Source organism: Bufo bufo, chromosome 2 (genome assembly GCF_905171765.1).
Source record: "Bufo bufo chromosome 2, aBufBuf1.1, whole genome shotgun sequence".
Taxonomy (NCBI): Eukaryota; Metazoa; Chordata; class Amphibia; order Anura; family Bufonidae; genus Bufo; species Bufo bufo.
In genome coordinates, this window is record NC_053390.1 from 412,266,792 (window position 1) to 412,280,234 (window position 13,443).

General features: G+C 45.8%; 1 protein-coding gene across 3 annotated transcripts in view; it reads left to right on the forward strand.

Moving 5' to 3' along the window:
- Positions 1 to 1,652: 1,652 nt before the first annotated feature.
- LOC120989283 (stimulated by retinoic acid gene 6 protein-like) overlaps positions 1,653 to 13,443 on the forward strand; it is a 173,371-nt gene continuing 161,580 nt past the window's right edge. The window contains exon 1 of one of the 3 annotated variants that reach the window (XM_040417282.1): positions 1,653 to 1,905. In XM_040417282.1, the coding sequence (XP_040273216.1) occupies positions 1,895 to 1,905 (11 nt within the window). In that variant the 5' untranslated portion in view covers positions 1,653 to 1,894. The remainder of the gene's footprint in view (positions 1,906 to 13,443) is intronic. The other 2 variants (XM_040417279.1, XM_040417280.1) reach the window with 2 other exon arrangements.

The window sequence follows — 13,443 nt, forward strand, 5'->3', positions numbered from 1 at the left end:
TATATGGGGTGATCACCACAGTCATTGATCATGCCCCTGTAAGGCTTCATTCAGACGTCCGGATGCGTTTTGCGGATCCGATCCATCTATCAGTGCAACTGTGCATCCGTAAAAATCATGCGGACATCTGAATGGAGCTTTACAGGGGGGTAATCAATGACAGGGGGGTGATCACCACAGTCATTGATCATGCCCCTGTAAGGCTTCATTCAGACGACCGGATGCGTTTTGCGGATCCGATCCATGTATCAGTGCATCCGTAAAAATCATGCGGACATCTGAATGGAGCTTTACAGGGGGGTGATCAGGGAGTCTATATGGGGTGATCACCACAGTCATTGATCATGCCCCTGTAAGGCTTCATTCAGACGTCCGGATGCGTTTTGCGGATCCGATCCATCTATCAGTGGATCCGTAAAAATCATGCGGACGTCTGAATGGAGCTTTACAGGGGGGTAATCAATGACAGGGGGGTAATCAATGGCAGGGGGGTGATCAGGGAGTCTATATGGGGTGATCACCACAGTCATTGATCACGCCCCTGTAAGGCTTCATTCAGACGTCCGGATGCGTTTTGCGGATCCGATCCATCTATCAGTGGATCCGTAAAAATCATGCGGACGTCTGAATGGAGCTTTACAGGGGGTTGATCAATGACAGGGGGGTAATCAATGACAGGGGGGTGATCAGGGAGTCTATATGGGGTGATCAGGGGTGATCAGGGGCTAATAAGGGGTTAATAAGTGACGGGGGGGGGGGGTGTAGTGTAGTGTAGTGGTGCTTGGTGCTACTTTACTGAGCTACCTGTGTCCTCTGGTGGTCGATCCAAACAAAGGGGACCACCAGAGGACCAGGTAGCAGGTATATTAGACGCTGTTATCAAAACAGCGTCTAATATACCTGTTAGGGGTTAAAAAAAACACATCTCCAGCCTGCCAGCGAACGATCGCCGCTGGCAGGCTGGAGATCAACTCTCTTACCTTCCGTTCCTGTGAGCACGCGCGCCTGTGTGCGCGCGTTCACAGGAAGTCTCGCGTCTCGCGAGATGACGCGTATATGCGTGACTGTGCACAGGGCTGCCACCTCCGGAACGCGATCCTGCGTTAGGCGGTCCGGAGGTGGTTAAGTATTGTATTTCTGTGTCACTGGTGCAAAGGTGTATTATTGCACCCACATAACTGCCTATAGGTCACCCTCAGAGTAATTAAAAATAATAAAATCCTAACACTGTCCGTAGTGCAGCAGCGTCCTGTGCCTACACTAGCCAGAGTAGAATGACAGCGCAACACGTTATCCGGCATTTATGCATGCAGGGTCACATGGTGCACCAGGCAATCACAGCCATGCCAATACTAAGCATGAATGCGATGGCTTCCAAGTGCCCATAGCTAAAAAGCTTGTTGATTGGCTGTGCTGCAGCCTTTCAACAAGCTTTATTTAAGATCCGAACAACGAACACGGACATTGGCGCCAATGTCCGTGTTCAGGTTCGGGTGCTCGGACACCGTAATGTTCGGTACGAACCCGAACAGTACAGTCTGGGTTCACTCGTCCCTAGAAGCTAATAATAGTAAATGGATGTGTTCTTTTAAGTTTTGTAATGACTAAAAGGATTACACACACAAAGAATGGGGAAGAAACTCTACTGATAGGGCTTAGTAAATGTTTGACAGTATGTTTACTTAATTATTACGATATCACCAAGAGCAGCAAGGAAGAAGTCAGAGACATGGATACCTTGCTCCAGTAAGTCACCGGATAGTTACTCAGCATGTGTAGTTTGGTTAATTTTTTTGATTGAAGATTGCTTTGTACAAGATCTATAGACATACACTTTTATTTTTAGCCTGCTGAATGTTACTAAGAACAAGTTTTGCCTTGGCATACTAACATCATGCAGTTAAGGTAAGCTTGACTTATTTTATGGTTGGTATATATGGTAGCTTCCAACAGGTGTTAGATGTACTGACACAATCGACGAGGTCAGACATAGCCAGTGGCCAGGACTGAGGGGTCAGGATATAGCTATAACTGAAAACAAGGATCAATAATCAGCAGCCATTATCACAAAACCACAGAGAAAATGTGCTGGCCAAGAGATGGCTTGAAGCTCTGTGGCCAGAAAGTAGATTAACAAGATAATGAATGAGGCAAGGTTGGAGTCTTCTTTGTGAGCGGTCATAATGATAATTGGCCAGTGTGAATAAAGGATAAGAATAATGTAATTTTTCTCCGTTGCAGAACCTTTAAATGTTTCTTACAACATTTAAAGTATACACCCTAGCTTTTACAGATAAAATCATTGTTTGCTGACTGCACATCATGCTGTGTAATGAGGGATGGGCTACCGACAAATGTGTATGAGGACAACCCATCGCAGTCCCCTGTGGGGGCTCATAATCTAAACTCCCTATCTAAGACACACAGACACTCAAAGGCAGCTAATTAACGTATCGGTATATTTTTAGAGTGAGAGGAAACTGGAGAACCCAGAGGAAACCCACAAGAACCTATAATGAAGGTTCAGATGTTGATTTTGGTCAGATTAAAGCCAAGGACCACAGCCCTTTAAGACAAACCACTCAGCCACTGTGCTGCACTGCCATATTAATAATTATGAATCACTGAATGAAATATCCTAATTGAAGTGTATTCAAATACAATATGCAATGTTACGGACAATGGTTGTGGAAACACTGTGCCAAATAACCAGTTTGACTTTGGGCTATTCCTGAGGGCGTTTCCCTGGTTGTCCCCTGGTAACCCTTATACAGAGATTTGGTATTCGCTGCAGCCACCAGGCCTCTACGGAATAGTCCCTGTGTAATTGGCTGTTGACTCAACAGGGGCCAGAGACAGCAGTGCAAGGTACCAAGGGATCAGGAAATACTCGTAGTCAGAAACAGGCAGAAGAGAGGGAAGGCGAAGTTCATCCAAAACCATGATACAGGTCTGAGGTTAGGGCTTGCAGAATAGAGATGTCGCGAACATAAAATTTTCCGGCGAACGCGAATTTACTCAAATGTTCGCGAACGTGCGAACTGGGCGAACCGCTATAGACTTCAATAGGCAGGCGAATTTTAAAACCCACAGGGACTCTTTCTGGCCACAATAGTGATGGAAAAGTTGTTTCAAGGGGACTAACACCTGGACTGTGGCATGCCGGAGGGGGATCCATGGCAAAACTCCCATGGAACATTACGTAGTTGACGCAGAGTCTGGTTTTAATCCATAAAGGGCATAAATCACCTAACATTCCTAAATTGTTTGGAATAACGTGCTTTAAAACATCAGGTATGATGTTGTATCGATCAGGTGTAAGGGTTACGCCCGCTTCACAGTGACAGACCAAACTCCCTGTTTAGCGCACCGCAAACAACCGCAAACAGTCCATTTGCACAACCGCAAACTCCCCATTTGCACAAGGTTGGATACCAAGCTAGCCATGTCCCGTTCCTTGTCCTCACTGACGTCATTGAAGGTCTCTTCCTCCACCCAGCCACGTACAACACCAAGGGTCCCTGAAAGGTGACAACAAGCCCCCTGGGACGCCTGCTGTGGTTGGTCTTCCACCTCCTCAAAGCCACCTTCCTCCTCTGACTCCTCTTCTTCAGACTCCTCTCTCTGCGTTGCCGCAGGTCCAGCAATCGACGACGACAAGGCTGCTTCTGGTGGTGATAGTGACCACAACTCTTCCTCTTCATGCTCCTCTACGGCCTGATCCAGCACTCTTCGAGGGCACGCTCCAGAAAAAACGCATATGGGATGAGGTCGATGATGTTGCCTTGGGTTTGACTGACCAGGTTTGTCACCTCCGCAAAAGGACGCATGAGCCTACAGCCATTGTGCATGAGCATTCAGTAACGCGGCCAAAAAATACCCAGCTCCGCAGAGGCTGTCCTCTTTTTTTTTTTTTTTTTAAACTGTTCTTAACAGTTTAATCTCTGTTTTGTCCCCTATCAGGGGCCGGTGTATGGAATAGATTTTAGGAACCAGTAGATGGAAAAAGATGCTTGGTCGGTCCTCTTACTTCCAATTTGGGGCACTGCGCGTGCGCCGTGTAATGTACTGTGCAATCCCAATATGAGTGGTGTGTTTAAGTAGTACTATTCCTATCAGTTTAATCCATGTCACGTCCCCTATCAGGGGACGTGTATGTAATAGATTTTAGGAACCAGTAGATGAGAAAAGATGCTTGGTCGGTCCTCTCACTTCCAATTTGGGGCACTGCGCGTACGGCTTGCAATCTACTGTGCCACCAGATATGAGTGGTGTGTTTAAGTAGTACTATTCCTATCAGTTTAACCCCTGTTACGTCCCCTATCAGGGGACGTGTATGTAATAGATTCTAGAAACCGGGAGATGGGAAAAGATGCTTGGTCAGTCCTCTCACTTCCAATTTGGGGCACTGCGTGTACAGCTTGCAACCTACTGTGCCACCAGATATGAGTGGTGTGTATAAGTAGTACTATTCCTATCAGTTTAATCCCTGTTACGTCCCCTATCAGGGGACGTGTATGTAATAGATTTTAGGAACCGGGAGATGGGAAAAGATGCTTGGTCGGTCCTCCTACTTCCAATTTGGGGCACTGCGCGTGCAATGTACTGTGCCACCAGATAGGAGTGGTGTGTTAAGTAGTACTATTCCTATCAGTTTAATCCCTGTTACGTCCACTAGTATTATTATTATTATTATTATTATTATAAGTAGTACTATTCCTATCAGTTTAATCCCTGTTACGTCCCCTATCAGGGGACGCCACCAGATAGGAGTGGTGTGTTAAGTAGTACTATTCCTATCAGTTTAATCCCTGTTACGTCCACTAGTATTATTATTATTATTATAAGGTGTGTTAAGTAGTACTATTCCTATCAGTTTAATCCCTGTTACGTCCCCTATCAGGGGACTTGTATAGAATAGATTTTAGGAACCGGGAGTTGGAAAAAGATGCTTGGTCGGTCCTCCTACTTTCAATTTGGGGCACTGCGTGTGCAATGTACTGTGCCACCAGATAGGAGTAGTGTGTTAAGTAGTACTATTCCTATCAGTTTAATCCCTGTTACGTCCCCCATCAGGGGACGTGTATGGAATAGATTTTAGACAACAGCAAAGAGTTGTCAATAGTTGCGGGGTGGCCTGCCTCTGCCTGTCATTTTTTTTAGATTAGTTTAGTTGTACTATGCGTGCAAGCTACTGTGACACCAGATATGAGTTGCGTTGGTGACACTATGCACTTGCAGCAGGGCCTTAAACACACAAACACGTGCAGGCAACTGACTGCTATTTATTCACAGTCAAAATTGTTTTGTTTTTTTAAATATAATCTACTGTGACACCAGATATGAGTTGGGCTGGTGACACTATGCACTTGCAGCAGGACCTTAAACACACAAACACGTGCAGGCAACTGACTGCTATTTATTCACAGTCAAAATAGTTGTTTTTCTTTATATGTAATCTACTGTTACACCAGATATGAGTTGCGCTGGTGACACTAAGCACTTGCAGCAGGGCCTTAAACACACAAACACGTGCAGGCAACTGACTGCTATTTATTCACAGTCAAAATATATATATATTTTTTTATATAATCTACTGTGACACTAGATATGAGTTGCGCTGGTGACACTATGCACTTGCAGCAGGGCCTTAAACACACAAACATGTGCAGGCAACTGACTGCTATTTATTCACAGTCAAAAATTATTATTATTTTTTTATATAATCTACTGTGACACCAGATATGCGTTGCACTGGTGACACTATGAACTTGCAGCAGGGCCTTAAACACACAAACACGTGCAGGCAACTGACTGCTATTTATTCACAGTCAAAAATGTATATATTTTTTTATATAATCTACTGTGACACCAGATATGAGTTGCGCTGGTGACACTATGCACTTGCAGCAGGGCCTTTAACACACAAACACGTGCAGGCAACTGACTGCTATTTATTCACAGTCAAAATTGTTGTTTTTCTTTATATGTAATCTACTGTTACACCAGATATGAGTTGCGCTGGTGACACTCAGGGCCGTCTTTACCAAGGGGCAAAAGGGGCAGCTTCCCCGGGCCCAGTTGCTCTTGGGGGGCCCAAGGCAGCTGCCTCATGAGCCCTGCTAGCCACTGCCCCGGGTGTCAGGCTGTCAGCTACACAGGGGGTGCTGCCATGCCATGCCATGCCTGCCGGCACTCCAGGCAGCGTACTGTGAGCTGTGATTCTCTAGGACCTTAGATGACATCACCATGTGACCAGTAACCTAGCAATATTACTGGTCACATGGCTATGAGGTCATCAAGGTCCTACCAGGAGTGTTGTGACAGAAGTTTGCCTTAACTGTGGAGCTTTTTTTTTAGAAGATTACATCAGAAAAAGGTGACAGGGGCTGTTATGCTAATATACTGTAAACTACTGTATAGTGGGGTGCTATATAGTGTGGGGGCCTGTATACTGTGGGGGGCTGTATAGTGTGGGGGGCTGTATAGTGTGGGGGCTGTATACTGTGGGGGCTGTATAGTGTGGGGGCCTGTATACTGTGGGGGGCTGTATACTGTGGGGGGCTGTATAGTGTGGGGGCCTGTATACTGTGGGGGGCTGTATACTGTAGGGGGCTGTATACTGTGGGGGCCTGTATAGTGTGGGGGCCTGTATAGTGTGGGGGGCTATATAGTGTGGGGGGCTGTATAGTGTGGGGGGCTATATAGTGTGGGGGGCTGTATAGTGTGGGGGCCTGTATAGTGTGGGGGCCTGTATAGTGTGGGGGGCTGTATAGTGTGGGGGGCTGTATACTGTAGGGGCCTGTATAATGTGGGGGGCTGTATACTGTGGGGGCCTGTCTACTGTGGGGGGCTGTATAGTGTGGGGGGCTGTATACTGTCTATTGTGGAATGCTATACTGCTGTACTGTATACTGCGGGGGCCTGTATACTGTGGGGGCCTGTATACTGTGGGGGCCTGTATACTGTGGGGGCCTGTATACTGTGGGGGCCTGTATACTGTGGGGGGCTGTATAGTGTGGGGGCCTGTATACTGTGGGGGGCTGTATAGTGTGGGGGCCTGTATACTGTGGGGGGCTGTATAGTGTGGGGGCCTGTATACTGTGGGGGGCTGTATACTGGCCCCCACACTATACAGGCCACCCACAGATATGATTGGTGGCACTGGGCAAGTGGGCACAGTATACGCTGTGAGCTACGCTGTGAGCCTGACACACACACGCTGGCAGGAAACTGCAATTAGATTACACAGGAAAAAAAAAAAAAAGCAGACTGATGTTCTAGCCCTAAAAAGGGCTTTTTGGGGTGCTGTCCTTACAGCAGAGATTAGATGAGTCTTTCAGGACTGTAGTGGACACTGAATACACTGGCCTAGCTATCGATTTCCCTATTAAATCAGCAGCAGCTACACTGTCCCTCCTCTCACTAAGAATGCAGCTTCCGAATGAATCTAAAATGGATGCTGTCCAGGAGGTGGGAGGGTCTGGGAGGGAGGGTATGATGCTGATTGGCTGGAATGTGTCTGCTGACTGTGAGGTACAGGGTCAAAGTTTACACAATGATGACCAATAGGGGGCAGACCGAACATCGCATATGTTCGCCCGCCGCGGCGAATGCGAACAAGCTATGTTCGCCGGGAACTGTTCGCCGACGAATAGTTCGGGACATCTCTATTGCAGAATAGGGTCACAACAGTAAAAGAGGCACAGGTTAGTACACGGGCAGACTACAGGAACAAACATCTTAGCAGGAAGTTGGCAAGCTAGGAACCTAATTGCTCAGTAAAGACAGAGAGCAGGCCAGCAATTATAGCAGAAGCTGATTAACAATTAGAAGCAGCCATGCAGCAGCACACAGAGCAAGGAGAAGAGGGAAGTGGTAGTGATGGCAAAAATGGGAGTAGTAGTAGTTCAATAAATAATGTTTCTAACAGACGTAGCAGAACAGTAATGGACACGGGCCTCCGATGTAACATGCAATAATAAAAATAAAGGCAGCATTCCAGCTATGATCCTTCCTATATTGACCTAGCATTTCAACTCAAATGAGCCTTTCGAAAGGCATGGGTCTTAGCAATGCTTGTACCATATGTTAGTCTTTCTCTTGTGCTGCTGATTTTTCTATTATTCAGTTAAAATATGAATTCCCAATTGAATGCAGGCCACAAGAATAATCGTCTTGTGATGTGCTATCCAACAATATCTCATAAGCAACAACCTCCAGTTAGGGTGCCAGTACACATTATGATCCTGCTGTGGGATCCGAATGCCAATTACCGATAATTGCCAGGCTGCACCTCTAGTTATCATTTGCAACAATGGAAAGTAAAGGTGCAGCCAGATTCCGTGGCCTGGCCACACCACCATCTATGGGCACCGTCACACTGGTTTCACACATCGTCTTAGCTATAAGTCAATAGTAAAATTATAATCGCACTACGAGCAGTGCAGATTTTTTGTGGCTTTGTTCCTCATTTGTGCTGATTTTTTGGGGGTCCACACAGATTCTTTTTTTTTTTTTTTAGAGTGCAGCATGGTACTGGTGTGGCATTTGCTCTGGCATTTTCACATATACTTCTCTAAACACATCAGAAATGTGTGACTCTTGTACAATGTGCTTGAATTTCATGTTATTTTTTTTACATGCCAAAAGTCAAGCATTTTTACAAGCCAAATAGCCACAAAAAGACAATGGGGTGAAACCCTGTTTTGCAAATTTTTAAACAAAATCTAGTCTCAACTGGTGTTTTTACACCACCATAACTAGTTTCCAAAAGGGGGGCATGGCGAGGACTGGGCCACAGCGGCCCCGACACATTTATCATTATTTACTCCAGAAACTGGTGTAAATGATGACTGAGATCTACGCCAGCAAAGGTGCTGTTCCAAGTGCCCAAAGCAAAGCCCACCCAGCTGGGCACCTGGGAGCCGTATTTAGCAGAATAAGGGTGGGTTCACACTAGCATTAGGGATTCTGTTATGCTTTCTGTTATAACATGGTTATAACGGAATGCCCAGACAGAATGCAAGCAAAACGGAAGCCATTAAAAGACATTCCGTTTGCTTTCCGTCCTAATAGAAGTCTATGGGAAAGCATAACGGATCAGTTATGCTTTCCCATAGCCTTGTATACAAGTCTATGGGCAGAAGAACGGATACATCCTTCCGTCTTATGGATTCCGTTATTTTCCGTTATAACCATGTTATAACGGAAAGCCATAACGGAATCCCTAACGCTAGTGTTCACCCACCCTAAATGTGCTTTTCCTGGACATGGAATAAAGACACAAAGTGCACACAGGTATGTTTGGAATGCGTTTGCAATTAGAGATAAGCGAATCGAAGTTGACGAATTGGAATTCGAACCGAATTTCAGGAAAAATTCAATTCGCACCAAATCTGAATTTCCTCGCGCTTCATGGTAACGAATCACATTTTTTCCTAAAATATCTGCTGCTAGGATATGGAGCAAAGAACTCTGGGAACGAGGGATCACCCACAATGCCATGCATGCAGCCAGTCAGCAGCCAGCCAGCACTGTGATGTCACAGCCCTATAAATACTGTAGCCTCAGCCATCCTGGATTCAGCCGGTTTCCAGTGTACTTAGTGCAGGGAGAGATGTCAGCAGGCACTAGGGACAGTGCTAGGAAAGACTTGAAAACTTTTATTTTGCTGATTAGAAGTTCAGGGAAAGAGCATTTGAAGTGTAGGGAAAGGATAGGGAGGAATTATTCCACAGTACTGAAGCAGAACAGGGTCCAATAGGGGAGTGTATAGCCTGGGTAATAGGAGCAATTCAATTACACCTTGCTGCACTGACTGGGGATCCAAATTGCCATTATACTGCTGCTTTTAGGTTTGCAATAGATGATACCTCTGTACAGTGGCGTAGCTAGAAATGACTGAGCCCCACAGCAAATTTTTGAATGGGCCCCCCTCCCCCAGTAATTTTTTCGCAACCCCTTCCTTTCATGCCGCCCCCATTCCTGTGGCTAGTAAAGATCACTCTCTCAGACCAGGCCCGACAGCTGTTCCATTCATCTATACTGCCACTGTATATAATTTTATTGTGTAATACTATTGAGGGAGCCCTGACAAAATCTTTTAGTTCTACTCCTCCTGGATAGGCCCCTTCTGGGTCAGGGCCCCAAAGCAGCCGCTTCCCCTGCTTCCCCTATAGCTACGCCCCTGCCTCTGTAATTCCAGCAAACCTTTTTTTGTTATTGGGGTCAAAGTGCTGTGTGATACAGCCATTAGCAAATATTTCATTTCAAATTTAAGTCTTATTAGCCCTTCTGCAGTACAGTTATATGTTCTAAAGCCTTTTTTGGCGTGTATAAGTAGGAAAAAAGGGCTTATTTGCCATTCAGCGGTGCAGTTATATGTTCTAAAGCCTTTTTGTGTGGGGAAGTGAGAAAATTACAGCCTTTTTTGGGGTGTATTAGTGGAAAAAAATAAGTGCTTATTTGCTGTTCAGCAGTGCAGTTATATGTTCTAAAGCCTATTTTGGCGTGTATTAGTGGGAAAAAAGGGGTTTATTAGCCGTTGTGTGGGGAAGTGAGAAAATTACAGCATTTTTTGGGGTGTATTAGTGGAAAAAAATAAGGGCTTATTTGCCGTTGAGTGGTGCAGGTATATGTTCTAAAGCCTTTTTTGGTGTGCATAAGTGGAAAAAAATAAGGGCTTATTTGCCGTTCAGCGGTGCAGTTATATGTTCTAAAGCCTTTTTTGGCATGTATAAGTGGAAAAAAATAAGGGCTTATTTGCCATTCAACTATGTTCTAAAGCCTTTTTGGGGTGTATTAGTAGAAAAAAAAGGGCTTATTAGCCGTTCAGTGGTACAGTTATGTGTTCTAAAGTCTTTTTTGGCAGGTATTACTGGAAAAAAAAGGGCTTATTAGCCGTTGTGTGGTGAAGTGAGAAAATTACAGCCTTTTTTTGTGGTGTAGTAGTGGGGAAAAAAATAGTATTATTTGCCGTTCAGCGGTGCAGTTATACGTTCTAAAGCCTTTTTTGGGGTGCATTAGTGGAAAAAAAATAAGGGCTTATTTGCCGTTCAGCAGTGCAGGTATATGTTCTAAAGCCTTTTTTGGTGTGCATAAGTGGAAAAGCCTTTTTTGGCATGTATAAGTGGAAAAAAATTAGGGCTTATTTGCCGTTCAGCGGTGCAGTTATATGTTCTAAAGCCTTTTTTGGGGTGTATTTTTAGTGGAAAAAAGAGTCTTATTACCCGTTGTGTGGTGAAGTGAGAAAATTACAGCCTTTTTGGGGTGTATTAGTGGAAAGAAATAAGGGCTTAGTTGGCATTCAGTTGTGTAGTTATATGCTCTAAAGCATTTTCTGGGGTGTATTAGTGGAAAAAAAGAGGCTTATTAGCTGCTGTGTGGTGAAGTGAGAAAATTACACCCTTGTTTGGGGTGTATTATTTCCTTTTTATTTATTATTTTTTGATCTAACAGTATGTCAGACAGAGAAGTGACAGGCCCTGCACAGGGGAGGGGCAGAGATCTAAATGTTTCTGGCGCATGGACAGGTTGCAGCAGAGTAAGGGAACGTGGCAGCAGGGATCACTTTGAGAGGCCTGAGCTCCTGGTGTCATCTAGCGGTCGTGTCTTGACCAGCAACCCTTGAATGGTTGAATAGGTCATCCTCTTCGTTCCAAGTGACATCAGACACCCCCAGCCAGACACCCCCCAGCCACAGAGCAGGCCCTGTGCCCTCACCTGTCCTCTGTCCTTTTCTGTTCCCTCAGCCAGACAAGTATTAATTGCGGTGGGCTCAGCTCCACTATACAGCGAAGACGAGCTACCAGAGGACAGTCAGCAGCTACTGCCCAGCCAAGATCTGGAAGAGACATCCGCCGCTTCCTCTGGTAGGTGGGCAAGTAGTCATGAGTAGAGTGGCGTGGGAACTGGTGTTTCAAGCAGTCAGGTTCCTGGCTGAGAGACTGTTGAGGCGGACATCAGTGATGTGCAGAAAGTACTCAATGATTATGTAGCCGATCGCAATTGGGAGTCGGGTGACAAAGCGGCTTCATAAGCATCGGGAGAAGAGGGTGGCAGCTTGCGCGTGAGGCAGCAATGAAGCCAACAAGTCGGTAGAGTGGCAGGGAGTCAGCAGGGTGGCAGCAGTGGGAGGTTGGGCGCCAAACGTGCCGGTGGAATACCACCCTCTTCGCAGGAGCCTGCCTGCCCGGAAAGAAGTGGTGCAAGGTTTCATGGAGGCAGTGGCTGTAGTGTAGTGTACGGGAACTGTAATACCCGTCACTACCAAAGGTCACTTGGTGTGCTGTCGTCCCTCCTTAATTATGGGGAAGTTGGTATATGTCAGTTTTATAAAATGTCATGTAATGTAATGCATGTATTTCCCTGTTGCTATGAAACTTGCAAGTACAGGCCGGCTAGGGGTGTCATTCCAGCTCTTAGGCATTAGAGGGAGCTAGGGAGCCCTAGTTTATATAAGGGCCAGACAAGGAAGGGAAAGTCAGTGTAACCTGATCTAGTGTGGAGTGCAGAGGTCAGTCTAGACCACAGCTCAGAAGTTTCTAGAGCCTGAGGAAGTTTCCAGAAGCTGAGAGAGACAGAGGCAAAGATCAGGAAAGCCAGAGGTACTCAGAAAGACAGAGGAGGTACTTATAAAGCTATAGCCAAGGATATAAAGCCAGAACTAGGTTAATGGGCCTTGGTGAAGAATTGCTGTATTCCAGGATCAGACAGAATTAGAGTGCAAGCTCCTGTGCTGCAAGTCCTGTGTTCAACACTCTGTAATTACCCTGCTGTACTGAATTGCCTGCATTGACCGAATTGCAAAATCGACTGTATGCCAAGGAACTGCATTTCCTATATTGTCTCTGCTTGCAAAACTACTAAAGTTGGAGTTCTGTTTTAAGACTACGTTTCCTCAATTTATTCCTGCATCCGCAAACGGCGTGCCACCGTTTACTTGGCACTGGCGTCACGAACTATTTCTACCTATACCTGCCCTTGCAGAGAGTCAGCTGTACCAGGTTAGTGTATATTGCACTACATCACCCAGAAACACCTATTGCACACAACTTGAGTACGCTGCACATCTCTTTTGGCGTCACGAACAGGATACGCACGCTTTCTAGTGCAAGAAGCGTGAACTTTGTGCCTTATACAGTTGCCCTGTGACCAAAGTGACAATTTTCCTGTTTTATTCAAGTGGACTTTGTGGACTGAAAATCGTACCCAAAGTGTACCAAAAACCTCTAAAAAGCGCTGTGCAGTGTTGCGCTACCCAGAGGAAGAAAATCGCCGCATTGGAGTGTGGTTTTGTGGACTTTTTACAATCCTGCTTGCTGTCAGTGAATGGACAGCGTTTTGCTAAAGATGGCCACCGGCTGCCTGGAGTAAAGTTTCCCGCGCCGCTGAGGACATTCGTGGGCGGATCCCTGCAAAGACACAGAGAGTCCCGCCCCT